This window comes from Macrobrachium nipponense, chromosome 45, assembly GCF_015104395.2.
Source record: "Macrobrachium nipponense isolate FS-2020 chromosome 45, ASM1510439v2, whole genome shotgun sequence".
Taxonomy (NCBI): domain Eukaryota; kingdom Metazoa; phylum Arthropoda; class Malacostraca; order Decapoda; family Palaemonidae; genus Macrobrachium; species Macrobrachium nipponense.
This window is the reverse complement of record NC_061105.1, coordinates 51,444,964-51,464,036: the sequence shown is the minus strand read 5'-3', so window position 1 is coordinate 51,464,036 and position 19,073 is coordinate 51,444,964. Positions and strand designations below refer to the sequence as shown.

General features: G+C 39.8%; 1 protein-coding gene across 2 annotated transcripts in view; it reads right to left on the bottom strand.

Moving 5' to 3' along the window:
* LOC135214511 (sodium/mannose cotransporter SLC5A10-like) overlaps positions 1 to 18,180 on the bottom strand; it is a 69,634-nt gene extending 51,454 nt beyond the window's left edge. The window contains exons 1-7 of one of the 2 annotated variants that reach the window (XM_064248883.1): positions 17,950 to 18,180; positions 9,808 to 9,879; positions 5,215 to 5,319; positions 4,694 to 4,858; positions 3,676 to 3,874; positions 3,069 to 3,289; positions 1,923 to 2,166 (exon numbers count right to left, since the gene is read on the bottom strand). In XM_064248883.1, the coding sequence (XP_064104953.1) occupies positions 1,923 to 2,166; positions 3,069 to 3,289; positions 3,676 to 3,874; positions 4,694 to 4,858; positions 5,215 to 5,319; positions 9,808 to 9,879; positions 17,950 to 18,039 (1,096 nt within the window). In that variant the 5' untranslated portion in view covers positions 18,040 to 18,180. The remainder of the gene's footprint in view (positions 1 to 1,922; positions 2,167 to 3,068; positions 3,290 to 3,675; positions 3,875 to 4,693; positions 4,859 to 5,214; positions 5,320 to 9,807; positions 9,880 to 17,949) is intronic. The other variant, XM_064248884.1, reaches the window with a different exon arrangement.
* Between the last annotated feature and the right edge of the window lie 893 nt (positions 18,181 to 19,073).

Sequence of the window (19,073 nt, the reverse complement as noted above, 5' to 3'; positions counted from 1 at the left end):
CAGATCGAGTGAAGAATCAGACCGCGACACACCCCCCAAAGGGTAAGGAGCCATACACGGGAGCTGACATGGCGGAAGGAAAGAAGGAGACATGTTCGTAACCAATGGTGTCGCTGGAGAGCCCCCCGACGACACATTGGCCGGCTTATGTGCCTTCCTCCTCCCCTCATATCGCTCCCACTGCCTCTCCGACTAAGATACACAAATTACACGTGTTGGCACAAGAGCACTCTTGCCCTCGACACCAAGTACACAATTCGTGAGGGTCAACATCCTCCAATGATCTGAAGGCCCCACACCTACGGCCCTCCACCAGGGCACAATCTGCAGCTGACTGGGGGCGGGGGGTTGTCTCTCTGTCTCATGGCCGCTCATCTCGACACAAGACAGCAATATACACAATAATGAAGAAAAAAGGCAACAATAGTACTTACAATCACCCAAGTACTATCAAGCTATATCATACACACAAAGTAGGCTTTGTAAAGCGAAGGCGAAAGCAAACGACAATGGCGGGCAGAGAGGCGAACACACGTCTTGCTCCGTTGGCGGCCGAAAGCAAAGTGAATGTTTACCTCCCAGTCGGGCGGGACTCCCGACTATTGGACAAGCAGTTAACTACCGAACCACCTTGTTCGAAAGCTTACGACTTGTTCCAGCTGCACTGAAGTACATTACATATGTAAAGGACCGAGGGTTAGTATTACGTGTCGGAACAAATAATAATCATTATAACCTTTCCAAACATTTTAAGGATTGGGAATTTTTGATAAACATTTTGTATAAGAAATAATTCCCTGATATTCTGATTACTGATTTCCTTTCTATGTAATGACTTTCCCCTCATATATGGCATTTGGAGGTCTTCATCATGATTAGTACTACATACTTTATAAACAAATTAAAAAAACCTATTTGAATGGTAAAATGTGAAAATACCAGTCAGAGGCTTTGGCAAGGGAGGTAGTGCCACAAAGAAATATGTAACAATAAATCAAACACACAAATTTGCATCTACTACACTAAAAGGCAGAGAAGCAGAGTGCCAAATCACAAATTACAACTGCAGTTTTCATTCCAGGTACGACTTCTAACTCGTTCTAGTGGGCATCTGTCAGTTCCCAGGAATTCTCCTGGGTGTTGTTCTTGGTTGTCTTAATGTTCAAGATTTCAGGTCTGCTTTTTCAACCTCCAAGTGGTTTCCTTCATTGCTGACATGTTGCAAGATGCCTAAAATTAGACTCTGAAAGACCTCTGGTATAGCTATAAACCATCTTTTTCTACCCCTGACCTCCATATATATAAGTTAAGTATATCTTAGTTTTACCAGACCACTGAGCTGATTAACAGCTCTCCTATGGCTGGCCCGAAGAAATAGATATTTTTACGTGGCTAGGAACCAATTGGTTACCTAGCAACGGGACCTACAGTTTATTGTGGAATCCGACCCACATTTTATCAAGAAATTGATTTCTATCACCGGAAATAAATTCCTCTGATTCTGCGTTCCATAGATACAAACTACTGTTTTGTTTTGTCCACCCATGTGTCATGGCCTTCTTATTCCATAACATTCTCATTCAACAGATATCTGTATAGATTCTGCCAAAAAAGTTCCTCTTGGTTGCAAGGGAAAGGAGTCTCAGGGTCACAGACTGATGAGATGGAGTGGAATTTTACTTTGCTTATTACCTATATACCTCTTCCCACTGCTATGGCTTCCTGCTTTATAACTATCCCATTTCTGTCCTTACCAAATGACACTTTCTAAGCCGTTATTCTGCAGTGCTTTGTACTTAGAGAAGCTCTAGAGTCCTAGCTATTACTTCTGTCTACCAATTGAAATGGTTTAATAATACCTTTAGGTTGAGGATTAATCTCTTCAACATAAATGCAGTCAAGGAACTAATCTACTAACATACCGACAGGCAGGAGATTTAGCACCAGTTCAGCATAAGCAGAGTTTGTGCATCCTTTGGGACTGCCACAAATGGCCAGACACTGCTCAGGGTCAGCACAGGCAACACGGTCAGTAAACAATATCCGGGCTGCCATGCCAGGAAACACCATCACCCACAAAGGCAGGAACTTCAAATAGGCTGCCAAAATTGTTCCTCCCTTGGCATGCAAAACACTTCTGCTTGCCAAGGTTCGTTGAACAATCACCTTTCAAATTAAGAAAAAAAAATTATATGAAACTCGGTTAGTTACATGATAAAATTAACCAAATAGTTACACTGAAATGTATGTGTAGCTTAAAGATTTAGTTGCCTTTTCATCACAGTAAGATTTTATAAGCTAACAGTAGCTACACTACAATCACAACACGACAAAAAACTGTTTTGTAGTGGGAACAACATTTAACAGGACTTGTTCTGAGAAACAATCAATATAAGGAGATACTCCAATTACATAGCAGCACTAGATTTCCTTTATCAAAGACTCTGTTTCATACTTTAAAAAGTAAGCACAATGCTCAGGTGGTACCACGGCTGCTTTGATTTTCTTTACAAGACATAGTGACGTAGCATAATTGCAACAAAATGAGCAGGTTTTAAAAAAAATCAATACTGTACACCCTCTATATGAAATTCCTGTATCAAGTATCCTATGTAAAATATTTTAATACTACAGCACTATCATTTGGAATAGCTTTTATACCATAAACTTATCATTCTGTCATTCAATTCTTAGCTATGCAGTACATGACTGTATTCTTATAGCATTTCCTTTTCAGCTACTTTATTTGCGATTTTTTCATACTTTGTCATACTTTGACTTTTTACTTTAGAAAATCCACTTAATAAGTAATACTGTTTTCTGCTGCAGTGTCAAGTCTACTGTAAGTATATGTATATTGTTCCCTTAAAAATCAACAAACTTGCATTTTTACTTATTGTGATATAATATTTCGATACAAAACACTATCTTTAAAAACTCAAAATTACATTGTAAAAAAAAAAGAAAAGAAAGGTAAATACACATTCTAGTTAAACAAGCAGTTTAGGACACTGACAATGTCTGATATTTGGATTTGAGGATAAAAAAAGGACAAACATTTTACCTACCTGTTCAGTACACCAATACCAAACTTGTATGATTGCCAGTCCAAAAGTCATGCCAGTCCAAGGATATTCACTCTTCGTGGAGTCAGTCGTCCTCAACAGACTCATGAAATCTTCTGGGGGTTGCCCACAACTTCTGTTGAGGGCATCTTTGCCCCTGATGGAAGCCACAGCATATGGGTACTTCTCCACCAGTCCACTGTAGCCCCCCACAGCATTGAAGGCTATGGCCATTCAGTGTTAAATAAATTCATTATTTACAAAATAAGTTACAAAGACTTTATGTTCAAATATCTTATGATTATGCTATATTACCTGTGTCAAGTTTCTAATCAAATTCAATTGTATTGTCAGATATGTATTTAATATCAATAGAACAAAAGATGAAACTACACATAACATATTCCACAAGAACATTCACTTGATAATTAAAATGAAAAGAATAGATCTAATTAACTGCATTCATTGAAGTTCATTTAATCTCCTTTATATAAAAGTACTGAATTATGTAGTCTAATTTTTGAAGTACTAGTATCATTTTACAAACTTAGAACATACACTGTACTATACACAAATTTTAAAAAATGTATAGATGTTTGTACATACTTACAAATGATCATCAGAATCAGAGATCCACAAACCATAAGGACAGTCTGAACAAGATCTGTGTAAACAACTGTTGTGAGGCCCCCAACAATAGTGAAAATAGCAGCAACAACTAACAAAAATAGTACACATATGTACAGCCACAGGCCTGAGTTCTTATTTAGTGAAAGTTGGATGAATAGTGCACCTGCATACAGGTCAGCCTGTTTAAAAGATACGAGGAAGATGGGGAAATGTTAATTTCCATTTTCTGGAGCAGAAAGATTTCCCAGGGAATGGCAAACACAGGGCAAATTGATTACTGAAAATCTGGTGGTATGCCTGATATCTTTAAGACAGACAATGCTGAGCTCCATAGGTCATTAGAATTTCAGTTGTAAGTTTGATACATCAGTGTATATTACATATGAGAATTATAAAATAAACAATAAATAAGTTGACAAATTATCAACATAAATATGAATGTTGGAAATATCATAGCATGTGTATACATACATTTGAATGTATGTAGTACATGTACATGATCAGGATATGTATAAGAAGACAGTAATAAACCATGTCTTGACTATCCTATTTACATGTAAGATGGTAAAAAATAGGCTACAACCGCACATGATGGCAAAAGTGAGCTCTTTTAAAGACCATATGCTACAACCTTGTCCTAAGCCAAGGTCTGCATATCTTGTATGTGTGATAATTTGAGTTTCACCCTAATTCCTTCTTTGCAACCATTTAATTTAATGAATTGTTGTTAGTATTGGTTATCAACCTTTGCTCCAAGTTTATTCACACCTATTCCTCTTATCACAATTTTTTTCAGTGTATATAGTATAGTTTTACAATTTTCCTTTTGTCATTTCACTTCATTTGGAAAATTTACATATACATAGTCATGAAAACTTTTATATAATTATTATAAAAAAATTAAGTAACATAAGTAACAAAGTAATTTAATGCTAAACTCATTTGATATTACAAGAGTGCATTTAATTTCCTTTAAAAAAATAGTCTACAATACTTACAGCAATTTTAGTAAATATTGAGAGTGCAAGGGATAAGCAGGACAAGTAGACTCTGATCCTTTGGCCACCAAATCGAAATCTGAGGTACTCAGGCATTGTATAAACTTCGGAGGCGAGGTACACGGGCACAAAAAACCATCCCAGGAGCACCAGTCCATATATGGCCTAGGAAGAGGAGCAAAGAGTAACTTAACCTGTGCAAAAACTAAGTCTCACCATATAATATCATAGCCTACGAAGGAAAGCACGAGAGGAACTTAACCTCTGCAAAACTAAGTCTTTTTGTTTTGCCAGGCAAGGAACCAACTCTACTCTATGATCTAATTGCAAGATTCCAGATACACTTGTATTATTTATTCTAGTAAAACCATGTTGGAGAAGCCATTTATAGCCCTTTTCTCCTTAGAAAACAAATGAGAGATTTACGAGTGCGAAAAAATGTGCCATTCTATTGTACATTTGAGTGAAACCAAAGCTTCATGCTCTGGGAAATGACTACTAATTAGATATACTATAGTTACCCCTTGTTCATATCCATGGGCAGCAATTCCTGAAGCTGCTCCTGCTCCAGCGAGTCCTATGAAGTGCCCTGATCCGATGTTACTTGCAAACAAGGACGTGCCCACCTGTTAAGACAGAAAAGAGAAACGAGATTAAACAAAAATAATAATTAAGACGAACAAGAGAAAAGTTATGGCTTGGATTAGTAGTCATATTGGATTTGAAGCTTCATGTCGAGAGCAAAGAGAAACATGATTTTCAAAATGTTTATGTATCAAAAAACACGTTTCTACACAGAAACTTGTAGACAGTAGACATCTCAAGTCTAAGCTAGATGAATGTTTAGATATACTCCATCTACATAATTTTCTATTTTTCAATATAGAATTAGTTTAATAGACAAATAAAATAATATAGATTATTAATACAGAATGATACCTGAATGGTTTTAGTGCTAACATGGAAGAATTTTGATAATTTCATATAATTAAAAGAATCTTTGACATCTAACAGTCTATGACATGTCACCATATTGAGAAATGAGTCAAAGGAAACCAAGACCACCGAGATAGAAGGCCTGTTCGATGTGATGTCATGACGTGATGACGTCGACCCTGGTAGTCCGACTCTCCGACGCGAGTGACTGGCGACTCACTTCCAACTCTCCTTCCCTTACATCACTTGGACATGAGGTACTTTCGTGGTTCCATTGTTTTATTTATGAACTGGAACATAAAAAACTTATATGGCACCATGAGGTAGCAAGCCGTGTGGATACATCTAGTGTTCTTTTTTGGACGAACTTACTGTGGTAAGCAGATAAACTCGGCAATAAGTTCACTGCAACAGGTACTACCTATTTGACTTTTCTCTCTGGATGACTTTCGACTGCAATATAAATACAGTCTGCATTCTAGGTAAGAGTTGTGAGCAACACGGTCAGGTACAATATAAAGAAAGACTGGTTTAGTCTACATTGAATTTTAGTAGGAATTCATGTCAACCAATGCTTAACAGAGTCGAATAGGTATAGGCTAGCCTAAGTTAAAGAACTCCCAGTGTAGCCTAACTAGTGGTGGGGAAATAGGCAAGTTTCCACTGACAATAGTCAAAGGTATGGAACAAACCTTTTGGGCCTAGATGGGTTAGGGTGAAAAAAAGTAGACTGGCATATTATTCTAAGGATTACAGGTTTAAAACAGGAGCCTATATTAGAAATTTCACTAACCTAACCTAACCTATCCTCATTGCATTACTAGGTTTCAGTGCTCATATATACACGTAAAAATATTAAAAGACCATCTTTCTTCTTCCACAGGTAAAACTTCAGTACTACAGATTAATGAAAAGCCATACTTATGCCACAATACCCTACCTACAGCTAAGCCTAACTGTACAGTACATGCATTTTTCATGTCATTGAAGTACGTCACTTAGGAGAGCTCAAGGTGCCTACAGAGGTTCATGATACAAATATCATTAAGCAAATATTCAATAACTCCAGAGAGCTGATACTGCTGAATGTATTTCTAACACTGCAATATATATTGCATTGCTGTTATAAACTAGTTATTTAATTTTTGGCAATAATTTTAGCTCTAGTTATGACTGAATAAATTTGATTATTCATCAGAGCTGGAAATATTGTGTTTTTGTTATACCTATAGCTGTTCCCCACAAAGTTACTGTACCATCAGGAGAGTGTTTTTTCAAACAGGTCTGCCCAGCATCATAAAAAAAAGGACTCAAATTTTCTTATGTACATCAAGAGTAAATGTAAATCATTACTACCCAATGACAAAATAGTGATACTGATGGTGGATGAAACTCACGTACTTAATACCACATTTTCATTATAAAGGCAAAAATATTGTTGGTTCAGCCTTTGGCTATAGTGAAGCTGCAACAGGTGCATTTTACTTTATGTTGAACAGGTAAAGTTAAGTTGCACAAATTCCCAATTAAAGCATAAAAGCTGATGTTCTGCACTGCACACTGAAGAAGGTAATTATAGGCTTAGAAAAAATCATTTTTACAGTGTTTTGCATTGTAACATCATAATGCTATCATTGGGAAAGCAATGTCCTGTTTTCCCAGCATTCCACAGCTGTCTAAAGTGTATCCTCACCCATTTCAGAGTAACAAATGCCCTTTTTCGTGTGTTTCAGTAAAATTGTTAAAATATATCAGGAATAATTGGCTTGACCAGAAAGTTATAAATAAAACAATGAGGTTACCCCAGTTTGATGTCAATAATTTGGAAAACGAAATTCATTATACACCATTCAGCCCTTTGAAAAACTTCATGATATAGATGTTTACTCAGTGAACATTCATATAAACCATATCATTAAAAGCATTATCTCCCTACACCTTTGAGAAACAAAATGCTCATTTAGTTTTACAAATATCCAATGAATATATCGTTCAAGCAAAAATCACTCCCTTTTTATTCAGGATGCAAATGTCAAAATTTTACATTTGGTCGACAATCATGAATTTAAACGTTTAAATGTCAAAAGGTAAATAATAGATAAGCTGTCCAATTAACAATATGGGTTTCTACTAACGTTTCATTGAGTAATTGCAATTACTCAATGAAACGTTAGTAGAAACCCATATTGTTAATTTCTCTGAACCAAAACAATTTGTTTAGTTACAATACAGTCTACCAAAGAATAAACAACAGTGCATAGGTTTACATCACAAAAAACATGGCTCTTTCTACTAAATGTGAATGAAATAATTCTCTCTTACATACAGTCATTATTTGGTATTTAAATTTAAATCAAAATAATGACTGTATGTAAGAGAGAATTATTTCATTCACATATAGTAAGTAGAAAGAGCCATGTTTTTTTGTGATGTAAACCTGTGCACTGCTGTTTATTCTTTGGTAGACTGTATTGTAACTAAACAAATTGTTTTGGTTCAGCATTTTAAATTAATCTCATAACTTGTGTTTCGAGTAAGTATTATTTGGTGTACTAATTAGTGTAGACAAGAAAATAAGTAAATTAATAACTGGCAGACCAAAAATGATAGATTTTGGCGAGGGTTTGTTTACATGTCTTTCGTCTGGCAGTGTAGTCAGGGCTAGCAGCTCGGACTACCCTTGCTTACGTCACAAAACATCGAACAGGCCTTCTATCTCGGTGGTCTTGAAAAAAAACCCAAGATTTATAATCCCACCGAGGGCAGAGATTTTTTTTTATTCTTTTTTTTTACTGTAGTATACAGCGAGCATAAAATCTTCGAAAGATATTATTCGTCAAATTTACTTTCATTTACATAAAAAAAAAACTCTTCAAAACTCCAGCTCAAAATAATAATACTATAATACTAATAAACAACAACCAACAGCATTCACTAGGATGAGTGTCAAAGACCTACCAATGCTGTTCAGTGTCGTGTTACAGGAGAGGAAATGGTTAATAAAGAGGAAATAGACAATAAAATAATAATAATAATAAGCTCTACAGTCCCTTTCAATTGTCAGGATAACAACTGAACAACAAAAACAAAGCCAATACACTATACAGGCTCTGACAATACTAATCTCCTCTAAACCAACCAGGATGGCTCCATGCCGGCACTTTGGCGCCTGCACCATTCACTGAAACAAAGTGTTCATACTTTGCTTTATAAGATGGAAGATCAGGCACTTTCATGACCATTTCCTATTATAATCATCGGTAATACTGATGTCGTTTTTCATTGTTCATTTACATAGAAGTATTCTCGAGCCTTAAAAAAAAAAAAAAAAATTAGACAAACCCTGAACATAACGGATCATTCATACTGACAAGTCACAAGAACTTTGGTAAAAGATGCTCGAAACAGTTGTCTATATACGAAAGGCCTCACTATCATGCACAATTCCCCATCCTGTGACTAAAGTACTTCACGAAAAAGTGGAGAATGTGTTTGGTCTTCCGCATCATGCCAGCCATGAAGTTTCTTCTTCAAGGTACCGTATGGCAGATGGTAGAACCACTAATTCTCCTTACATAAACTTCCAATGATTTGCCTGAAGTTCACAACATCTGTGACAAAAATATTACTGTAAGTTTTGGTTGGGGGGAGGGGCAGGTGTTTCGGAATACATCCACATAACATGCAATTAGTATCAAGATAATTAAAAGGTTAAAATCTCTGGTTTAACATTCTCCAACTTGACCCTATATGGAAAGCATTTAGAAAGCCTCCGGCTGGGAAAGTATGACCAAAAACTTTCTGATGTTGACGAATGACAAACCTGGAAAAATGACAACTAAACTTGTTCTATAACACCACTCCATTCAACAGATGCCATATGAAAACATGTTGTTCAGGCAACTATATGACTAACAATTTTAACATTTAAATAATGCGATTTCAACTGAAACCGTTTGCGTGGCATGGCGTTGGAGATGATAATTGCGATGACTTTCATTGAAAACTTACTTAGAAATGGTTTTATACTGAAACAACTCAAGATATCCGATGTCACCGAGCGACTTTGTCGAAGGGTATCCATTGTTTCTCATTGATCTTGATTATTGAGGGAGGAATTACTGTATGTTTTACTTAATTTGCTTAATAGGAATGATATTTCAAATTATAGTACTCACTGGGATCCATCCCATATTTCGAGAGGCAAGGAAATATCCGGACACACTGCCTTTCTTGCTCCATCGAGAGGACTGTCAAAGGGAAAAAATGAATTTGTTAATAAACTAAAAAATCTATTAATTAATCAACATTCACAGAGTCAAAAGTCAGGCCTTGAATTTAAGGCCTGAATAACATAGTAAGGATTAGCATTGTTCCAAGAGAAATGATTGAAGTCACTATTTTTATAGCTGTCCGAAGGTTGTATTATTATTATTATTATTATTATTATTATTATTATTATTATTATTATTATTGCAGAACAGTTATTTAAGAAACAATGAATGTCATGAGTACGGTAGTCGTGGCTCGTTATATTTCAGATTTACTTGAATAAGTCAGGTATTTCTAATCACCGATCCATACGCGCAAATAACAAGAGGCGTGCAGTACCAACGACAAGCATACACATGAACAAGAACGCCGCACTCATCTGACGAGCGCACGCGCGTGCACACACAACATAAACACACACGCAAGGAAGGGAAGGGACTGCAGGAGTGAACACACTGTCGAATCATAATATTCGTATATAGTGCAGTGAACTTGAAAATGGACGTAATGTACGCGCGTATAAATGTAGGTTCGTGCGTTTTGCGTATTTGGACGTTCACAATAAGTAAAGAATATAAGAAGTTGGTTTTGCATCTCGTTCTGGGGAAGGCTGGCTATAAATGGTTATGTTAGGTTTGCAATGACACAACGTCCTGGAGACTGGACTTTATTACAGGATACTCGGGAGCCAACTGACTCGCAACAGCGTATACAGAATTGCCAATAACGGATGCATGCTCGGGCAGCGCATGGCCGAAGAACATATCGTACATCCCCCCTCAAGAATATACTTATACATGGCAAAAATAAAAAGGGGAAAAAACAAAAATACAAAACATATCGTACATCCCCCCTCAAGAACATTCTTATACATGACAAAAAAAATAAAAGGGAAAAATGCCCTTAGATCAATGAGACAAGAGAAGAAACAAAAAATTAAAGCTAACTTCTCGATGCATACACAAAAACGAAATAAAATACATAAATTCTCTGAAAAGAAATATCAATTCCTGATGCAATTGCATACAAAAGGTAATAACATCACTCTACAAAGTCTTTGAGCCACTTGGGTTTACCAGCGGCTCTTCTGGGCCTATCAACGACGTTGGGCTCCTGTGTGGCGTCGTGTCCCCTGTTCTGTCGGGGTATGGTTTGCGGAGGACTCGTGCTGGGACATGGGCGTGCCAGAGGCGGAGCGATGACTCTCAGGTGTCGTCTGTTTCTTTTTGACAGCCTGCCGCTCCCGTTAAGCTTGACGGTGGTTGTACTGACGATGGGGCTTTGTTTCTGTTACTATGCCCGTTCGATCCCATTGCTTGGTAGCTTGGTTTTGTATGCATACATGGGTACCTAGTTCGATGGGCGGCAGTCTTCTGGTAGTGCCAGGGATGCGCATCGCCTCCTGCGACCTTGCCACTTGTAACTCCCTTCGACGTATCGTCTGCCTCCAATATCTGTCTACTAACAGGTGTCTCCTGGCCGTCGGTACCCATCGCGCAGCTGGCGACCCGTTGCAAGCTGAGACGGCGACTTGTTAATTTCCCTGAGAGGAGTGTTGAGATACTGAAGTATCGCCAGGGCCGTTTTGTCCGACTCAAGGGCTCCACCCTTTAATGTATTTTCCCGGAGTAGCCTCTTCGCCGATTTGACAGCTGCTTCTGCCCTGCCGTTAGACTGGGGATACTGGGCCGACGACAGCCGGACCTTGACCCCCCATCTCTTGAAGAAGGCCTCCATTTCCTCGCTGGCCAAGTTCGTGCCTCCGTCAGTTGATATTTGTTCTGGGGCTCCCCAACGCGAGAAATATGATCGAAGGTGATTACTGATTTTGTTAGACGTGGCACCATTGGGGAAATGAGCCACTTCTAACCAACCTGTTAGTCTATCGGCATACACCATGTATACACTGCCTTCTATCTGGAACATATCTGCTACGACTTGCTGGAAGGGATATTCCGCAGGCGGCGTGTGTATCATTTCTTCAGGAGGCAGTGAGGGGGCATGTTCATCGCATGAAGTACATCGGGCGCGGCAATGCTGAAGGTCCCCTTCTATTCCCGGCCAATAGACCGACTGCCTGGCCCTTCTAAGCATCGAGTCGAGGCCTTGGTGTCCTGCGTGTAGGTTAGCGGCTACCTGGCGGCGTAAATCCTCGGGTATAACCAAGCGAACACATCCTTGGTCCACTGAGTAAGTCACCAGATCCTGGTTGATGGCTAGCCGGTCCCGAACGCTGAAGAAGGGGCGAAGGCAGGCGAGTTCTTGCGACTTCTGTTGGGGCCAGTCGCCCGCTGCAACCCTTGCAAGCAAGAGCTGATATACAGGGTCGTTAGATGCGGCGCTCCTTACGCAGTCTTCATCCAACACGATGATATCCGGTTCCAAGGCGGCCACGGTTGCACATGCCACTGCCACTTGAATGTCGTCCTCCAAATCCACGTCGGAAGCTTCGCGGGTGCTCGCATGGTCGGGTACCTTGAAAGAAAATCCGCGGCAGTGTTCCTTTTTCCGGGCAGGTATTTTCATGTGGAACTTGAACTGGAGTGTCTTCTCTTTCAGGTTGAATAATCTCGGGTTGATGACGTCCTTAAGGGCTCTGTCACCCAGCAGCTTGACGAGAGGACGGTGGTCCGTGATGATGGTGAGATTAGGACACCCAAGTAGGAACAGCCTGGCCTTCCGCAAGCACCAGGTAACTGCCAGGGCTTCTCCTTCTACGGGGGCATACCCAGCTTCAGAGGAGGTGAGGTGTCGACTACCACACAGGGCAAGGCGCCAGCCGCCCTTGCAACAAAAGGGGCTGTCAGCTGACTGACAAATACAATACTGCTGAAGGGACTACGAACCCGATACCTTCTTTACTCCAATCCGTCATTATCGTCGTAGGGCGTGTTTTGTCGTAATATGCCAAGCCGTCCTTGGCTAATTGACAGATGACCTCCTGTGCCTGCCGGAGTTTGTCACGTAGCTGACTATCCCAGTAAACGTTTTTTCCAGTGGGCTTTCTGAGGAGGTCCCTAAAGGGCTCCATGATGGGCGCCGTTGCAAGGAAGGGCGCTAACTGATTCACGAACCCGAACCACGACCTAATATCCGTGATGGAGGGCTTCTCTGGCATATGGAAGTTACGAATGGCGTCTAGTCGTTCGTCTGCGGGTTTGTATGACTCCCATCCCAGGTAATAACCGACGAAAGTGACCTCTCTCTTGCAGAATTTAAACTTCTCGGGCTTGAGTGTGATACCTGCAGAGGCACACGTTGACAGGAATTCATATACATGCCAGAACGCCTCTTCAATGCTGTGATCGTATAGCAAAGTGTCGTCAATGCATTTATGCTTTCTGGTGATGTCTTGCAGGGCATCATCAAACCTTTTTGTGTAGGCGTCCGACGCCGAACAGTGGCCCATGGGTGTTCTACGATAACGGTATCGTCCCCATGGAGTGATAAAGGTCGTAAGCGGGCGGCTGTCTTCGTCCAATTCCACTTGATGGAAACCCCAGTGGGCGTCCGCCGTAGTCTTGTACGTATGAATGGGGATGCTTGAAATCATGTCGAAGGGTGCCGGTGTATGATGAGTTTCCCGAAGACAGTGGGCGTTGAGGCGCTGGAAGTCTACTGTGCGGCGAGGTTGACCCGTCTTCTTGGCGACAACGACCATCCTTGCACACCATTCCGTTGCATCCCCCACTGGGACTGGTTCTATCACGCCCTTCCGAACGTCCTCGTCAAGTTGAGCCTTGACCTCCTCTTCCCAATGCTTAGGGATTGTCGCGGGCGTGTGACAGGCATAAGGCACGGCATCAGGCAACAAATGGATGTGGTGCTGCTTGCCCGTCATGACAGGTAACGGTTCCCTGGTTGTATTAAAGGTTGTTGAAGAGAAATGCCGTAATAACCACTCCTCAAGTCTCGGTATATTCTCCTCCACAGGCGGGATGGGTAAGGTGGCTGGCTTCATTGTCTTAGGGGAGTTAGGCCGTGCGACGTCTTCATTAAGCACATCAGCTGATGCAACGAGATGGTAGGGGTGAGGGAAGTCAGGGGGTACTATTCCCAGCTCCTTACAAGCATTCAGCGATATATAGAAGTTCTTGGCCGTCGGCACAAAGTAAACCTCCTGCTTCGTGCGTCGCCCACCTATATCAATGAAGCATGTTGTTGATCCAAGACATCTCACTCGTAGATTAGCTACGTCCCTCAGACCTGCTCGCGGCTGCAACTCCAGTGAATTTATTTGCAGTCTTGAGAGAATCGTGGGTCCGGCAACGCAGATCTGTGCTCCTGTGTCTGCTACGACGAGTGTGGGATACTGAATTCCCGTTTCTATGGGAAACACAAGCCTTGATCGTGGGGTGGGGGGAGAGGTGCGTGTCTGCAACAATCGCTAAACTCGAGGCAAGCGGCGCTTTCTTCGTATTCCTGCAGCATTTCTGAAAGTGCCCTACCTTTTGGCACCCGTGGCACGTTATACCTCTTGCTGGGCAACGACGCTCGACCAAAGGGATGGCGCCCCCCACAATTTCCGCAACGCTTCACATTGGAATTGCCGCACAACACCGCGACGTCTGGCTCTACGTCATCAATGCCTGTGACGTCATCACTCGAGGCGCCAGCAGACCCCCTCTCACTGATAGCGACGCGTGGGATACTTTCGACATCTTGGCGTGCAGCTTCGAAAGTGCAGCACAGTGCCTGAAGGGCATCTACACTCTTAAATGTCTCACATGTCTGAAAAACATGCCTCTTTAATACAGGGTCACTGAGGCCTACCATTATTTTCCGCAACAGCATGTACTCTATTAAACACTCCCCGCATTTGGGACACTCAAAATTACAGTCGGTGGCCTTCTGAGCACACCTTGAAAAATAGTCGCTCACTAATTCCTCGCGCCCTTGTGCGAGGGCAAAGAATTCAGACCACTGAACTGCCTGATTCGACGACCGCAACACAATATTCCCGATGGCGTCCAGAGCCGCGTCTGGGGCGAGGGCATTCCATTTGGCATCTGAATACCGAGCGTCCAGTGCACGTTGCAACGCCGGTACACAGTTGAGCCTAATGTGCAGGACAACATCCTGCGGCGGGAACTTGTTAAGGTGAATCCAATACGTCATCGAACGTCTCCAGGATCTGAACGCTGCCGAAGACATTACCGCCTCACACTTCTCAGGGGCAGCAGAGACAGGAACTTTACCGGCACGTGCTCCTGAACCGGGAAGGGCATCCTGAAGGGAACGGATGGCACGCTGCTGGTCTGCAAATAACGTCTGTGCTTGCATGACGGCCTGTGACAAGGCCCTTGGCATTGCAGGTGAGGCACGCCTCGGCGTGGCCTGGGGTGGTCGACGTATCTGGGGCATGGTTGGTCCTTATCCTACTCACTGCGCCATGTTAGGTTTGCAATGACACAACGTCCTGGAGACTGGACTTTATTACAGGATACTCGGGAGCCAACTGACTCGCAACAGCGTATACAGAATTGCCAATAACGGATGCATGCTCGGCAGCGCATGGCCGAAGAACATATCGTACAGGTTATTTTTTGGAAGCTCTAATATTCTTAAAAGTTTAAATACAGATACCTGCGCAAAATCCCTTAACTGAAAAGAACTTCAAATTAATGTCCTTTTGAATGAAAGGCAAATGACGGAATCCCTGTTGTGACAGTTAAATATCGCAACAAATTACAAACAATAATCAAACTATTAAAAACAATAGGATAAATTCATCTTTACCTGGTGGAAAAGCATAAAATGGACATCCCGATAACAAATATATAAAAGAATAAGATTAAATTTGTTTTAAAATGTTATTCAAGTCAAACAAACTAATTCAAACACACGCATGAGCGTCAATCAATCTGTACGCATTGCGTATCATGGACTGTCTGGACACCTCGCTCGTTTAATCGCAATATTAATGAACCAGCTCAAATATTTTTATTCTCTTCTAATCTCTCTTTCGACAGCCGTAGCTCTCTTTCAGTTTGAATCCTATATACTTTACGCATATCGTTAAAAAAAATAAATAACCATAAAACGTTCGTTCAGCTGAACCTGTTAGTACTATATATACTAGACGCATATCGTTAAAAAGAAGAAGAAGAAAAAAAAAAACGGTCAAACTCGTTCAGCTGAACCTGTCAGCATCACTACTAAAAGTTTTCCTAGAGTATAGCCCGAGGCAGAGCCGGCTGGTTCCTGAAGTAGGAAGAAGGTGAAGGGTACATACAGGGAAACGGTTCGCATCCTAACTATAATATTACGCCGTGTTTTGCGGTCGCTCAGCTATAGAACGCAGATAAGTTTCATGTCTTCGGGTTTAGCGTTTCATGGAGTATTATCGGCAGGGGAAAACAATGAATCAACGCATTTCTGTATGCTCTAAATGCAGAGTAGAATTTTCACGAACATTGTTTTTATTTTTTAGCAATGTAAAAATCGATATGATTAAATGGAACACAGACACACACATATATAAAATCTAAAACTAAAAATCTGCCCAGGTCTGAAGAATTACTCAAACGAATTTTACTTGCAACCACTCTGAATCGGAGAGAGAGAGAGATTTTACCCATTTGTGTTCATATACACCACATATTTAGACTACTATACATCTGAGTACACTGATTCTGAGTGGTTGCAAATGAAATGTGTTGTCTTGAATCTTCAGCGGGTGAAAATTAAGTAGTATATGAAATTAAATTACTAAAGATAATGATTTGAATGATTCTTTAGAACTTTTGAAAACCTGCCCGGCCGATTTTTTTTTTTCTAGAGGATATTAAAAACATTCGTATAAATAATTTTCCACCATTAGCAACTGTTAGAAAGTACTTGCAGATCGTATGCTACTTATGAGTGTGAGACTAGATAGGTTCAACTTTCGTCACTTTTTTTCTGGTCTTCATGAGGTCTAAATGTTACCTATACAAGTGTTCTCCGATTTGTGCGCGTAGCCGAGTATATTGCGTTATGGAAATTTTGATAAGAATTGCTAAAAGACGAAGGGAGATTCTCGTGATAAGGTCTGTACGAAAGTTTAGTATACCATCAACTAACATACCAAAGAAGAACTAATTACACACACACACACACACACACACACACACACGCACACACACACACACACATATATATATATATATATATACCATATATATATATATATATATATATATATAAATATATATATATATATATATATCTATATATAATATATATATTACAATATATATATAATATATATATATATATATATATTATATACATATATATATAGATTTATTGGTTATGGAAATTTTGATAAGAATTGCTAAAAAGACGGAGGGAGATTCTCGTGATAAGGTCTGTACGAAAGTTTAGTATACCATCAACTAACATACCAAGGAAGAATAATTACACACACACACCACCACACACACACACACACACACACACATATATATATATATATATATATATATATATATATATATATATATATATATGTATGTGTGTGTGTGTGTGTAATTAGTTCTTCCTTGGTATGTTAGTTGATGGTATACTAAACTTTCGTACAGACCTTATCACGAGAATCTCCCTCCGTCTTTTAGCAATTCTTATCAAAATTTCCATAACGCAATATACTCGGCTACGCGCACAAATATATAATATATATACTATATATATATATATATATATATATATATATATATATATATATATATATATATGTTTGTGTGTGTGTGTGTGTGTGTAAAATGTAAAATCTAAAACATACATAATTTTAAATCTAAATAGCATAGCAAATAAAATAATTGTCGTGGTTTATCTCTTGCTCTTGGCGATGGAATTTTAATGTCGTTTAACAGGACCAGGTTCGTTATTAGATATAAAAAAAGATATAAAATATATAAAAAAAAGATGAGCAAAGGATTTTGACTTGCTTTGACAGGGAACTAATACTCTTCCTAACACCTACCAAAAGAAATAGCAGTTGCGTGAAGAGTCTCTTGACTTGGGTCATGCCAAAAAACATACAAATCGCCTCGTAGTTAACTTACCCAGAGGCCCACAGCGAGCACAAATACGAAATACAGTGCAATCACCAGTACATCCACCCAGGTAAGTCTCGTTCCTCCGAGGAATTCCATGATTGTTGTTTGAAATGACAGAATATTATGCGGTCAATTTTTTTTTTTCCACCGGAATCTAATGCTTATACCGCGGTGTTTCGCCCGAGACGCGTTTTCTACTTCCAGCTTCCGACCTTCAACCTCTGGGAGCAACTTGACAACTGCAGGTAGGTTTAGAGGAAGCAGCTTTATGTAACAGTGACACGCACGTCGCAACCTAGAGTTGCCATATTACGATAAGTGACGACGAACGTAAGAACGAAGGTAGAAACGGTTGAAGGCAAGGGAACGTCATTTAACTAAATAAATCAGAGGAAAAATATGCTACTTCTTAGTTCAATAATAACGAGAAAAGTGTATTTATTTGTTTTTATAGTAAAGAAGCAAAGTTTATATTGCAATCCTTACAGTGCCATTTCGTCAGTGATGCTAATTAGAGAAGAAGAATGGATGAATAACATTAAATTAACTGCAATGACATCGTCAAATTTTGCATCTCTCTCTCTATCATATTCACAAGTAGGGCTCAGTATCCATAATATATCTTCTATATGTTTATATATCTTTTATAAGTTGGTAGTTCATCAAACTTCATTTTATGCTCTTTTATGAAATTCATAGTTTACAGTTATCAATAGATTATGCAACTTGCTGACCTCACTCCTATACCTGAATAAACCTGACCAGCGCTCGGCTGCCATCTCGCTTTCTTATTTGGGAAATCAATTCAACACCGAGCTTTGGCACTACCATGAAATTCTATGGTATACAAAATAAGAATTTAGCTATTCACTACATGTATGAAAACCCATCCCTCAGCACTCAATACTTATTCTTATACTACTATTATTACAGGATCCAAACATTGTGGTTAAGGCATATAAACATCTGCTCTTGGCTCTAAGCAGTGTCTAGCATAAATAGCTCCTGTAAATTACAGGACTTTCTTAGCATACATTCACGATACACTCACACTCACTAAACACACACTCAATAACACTAAACACTGAATACTCAAAACACACTTGGCACTCACACTCAATAACACTAAA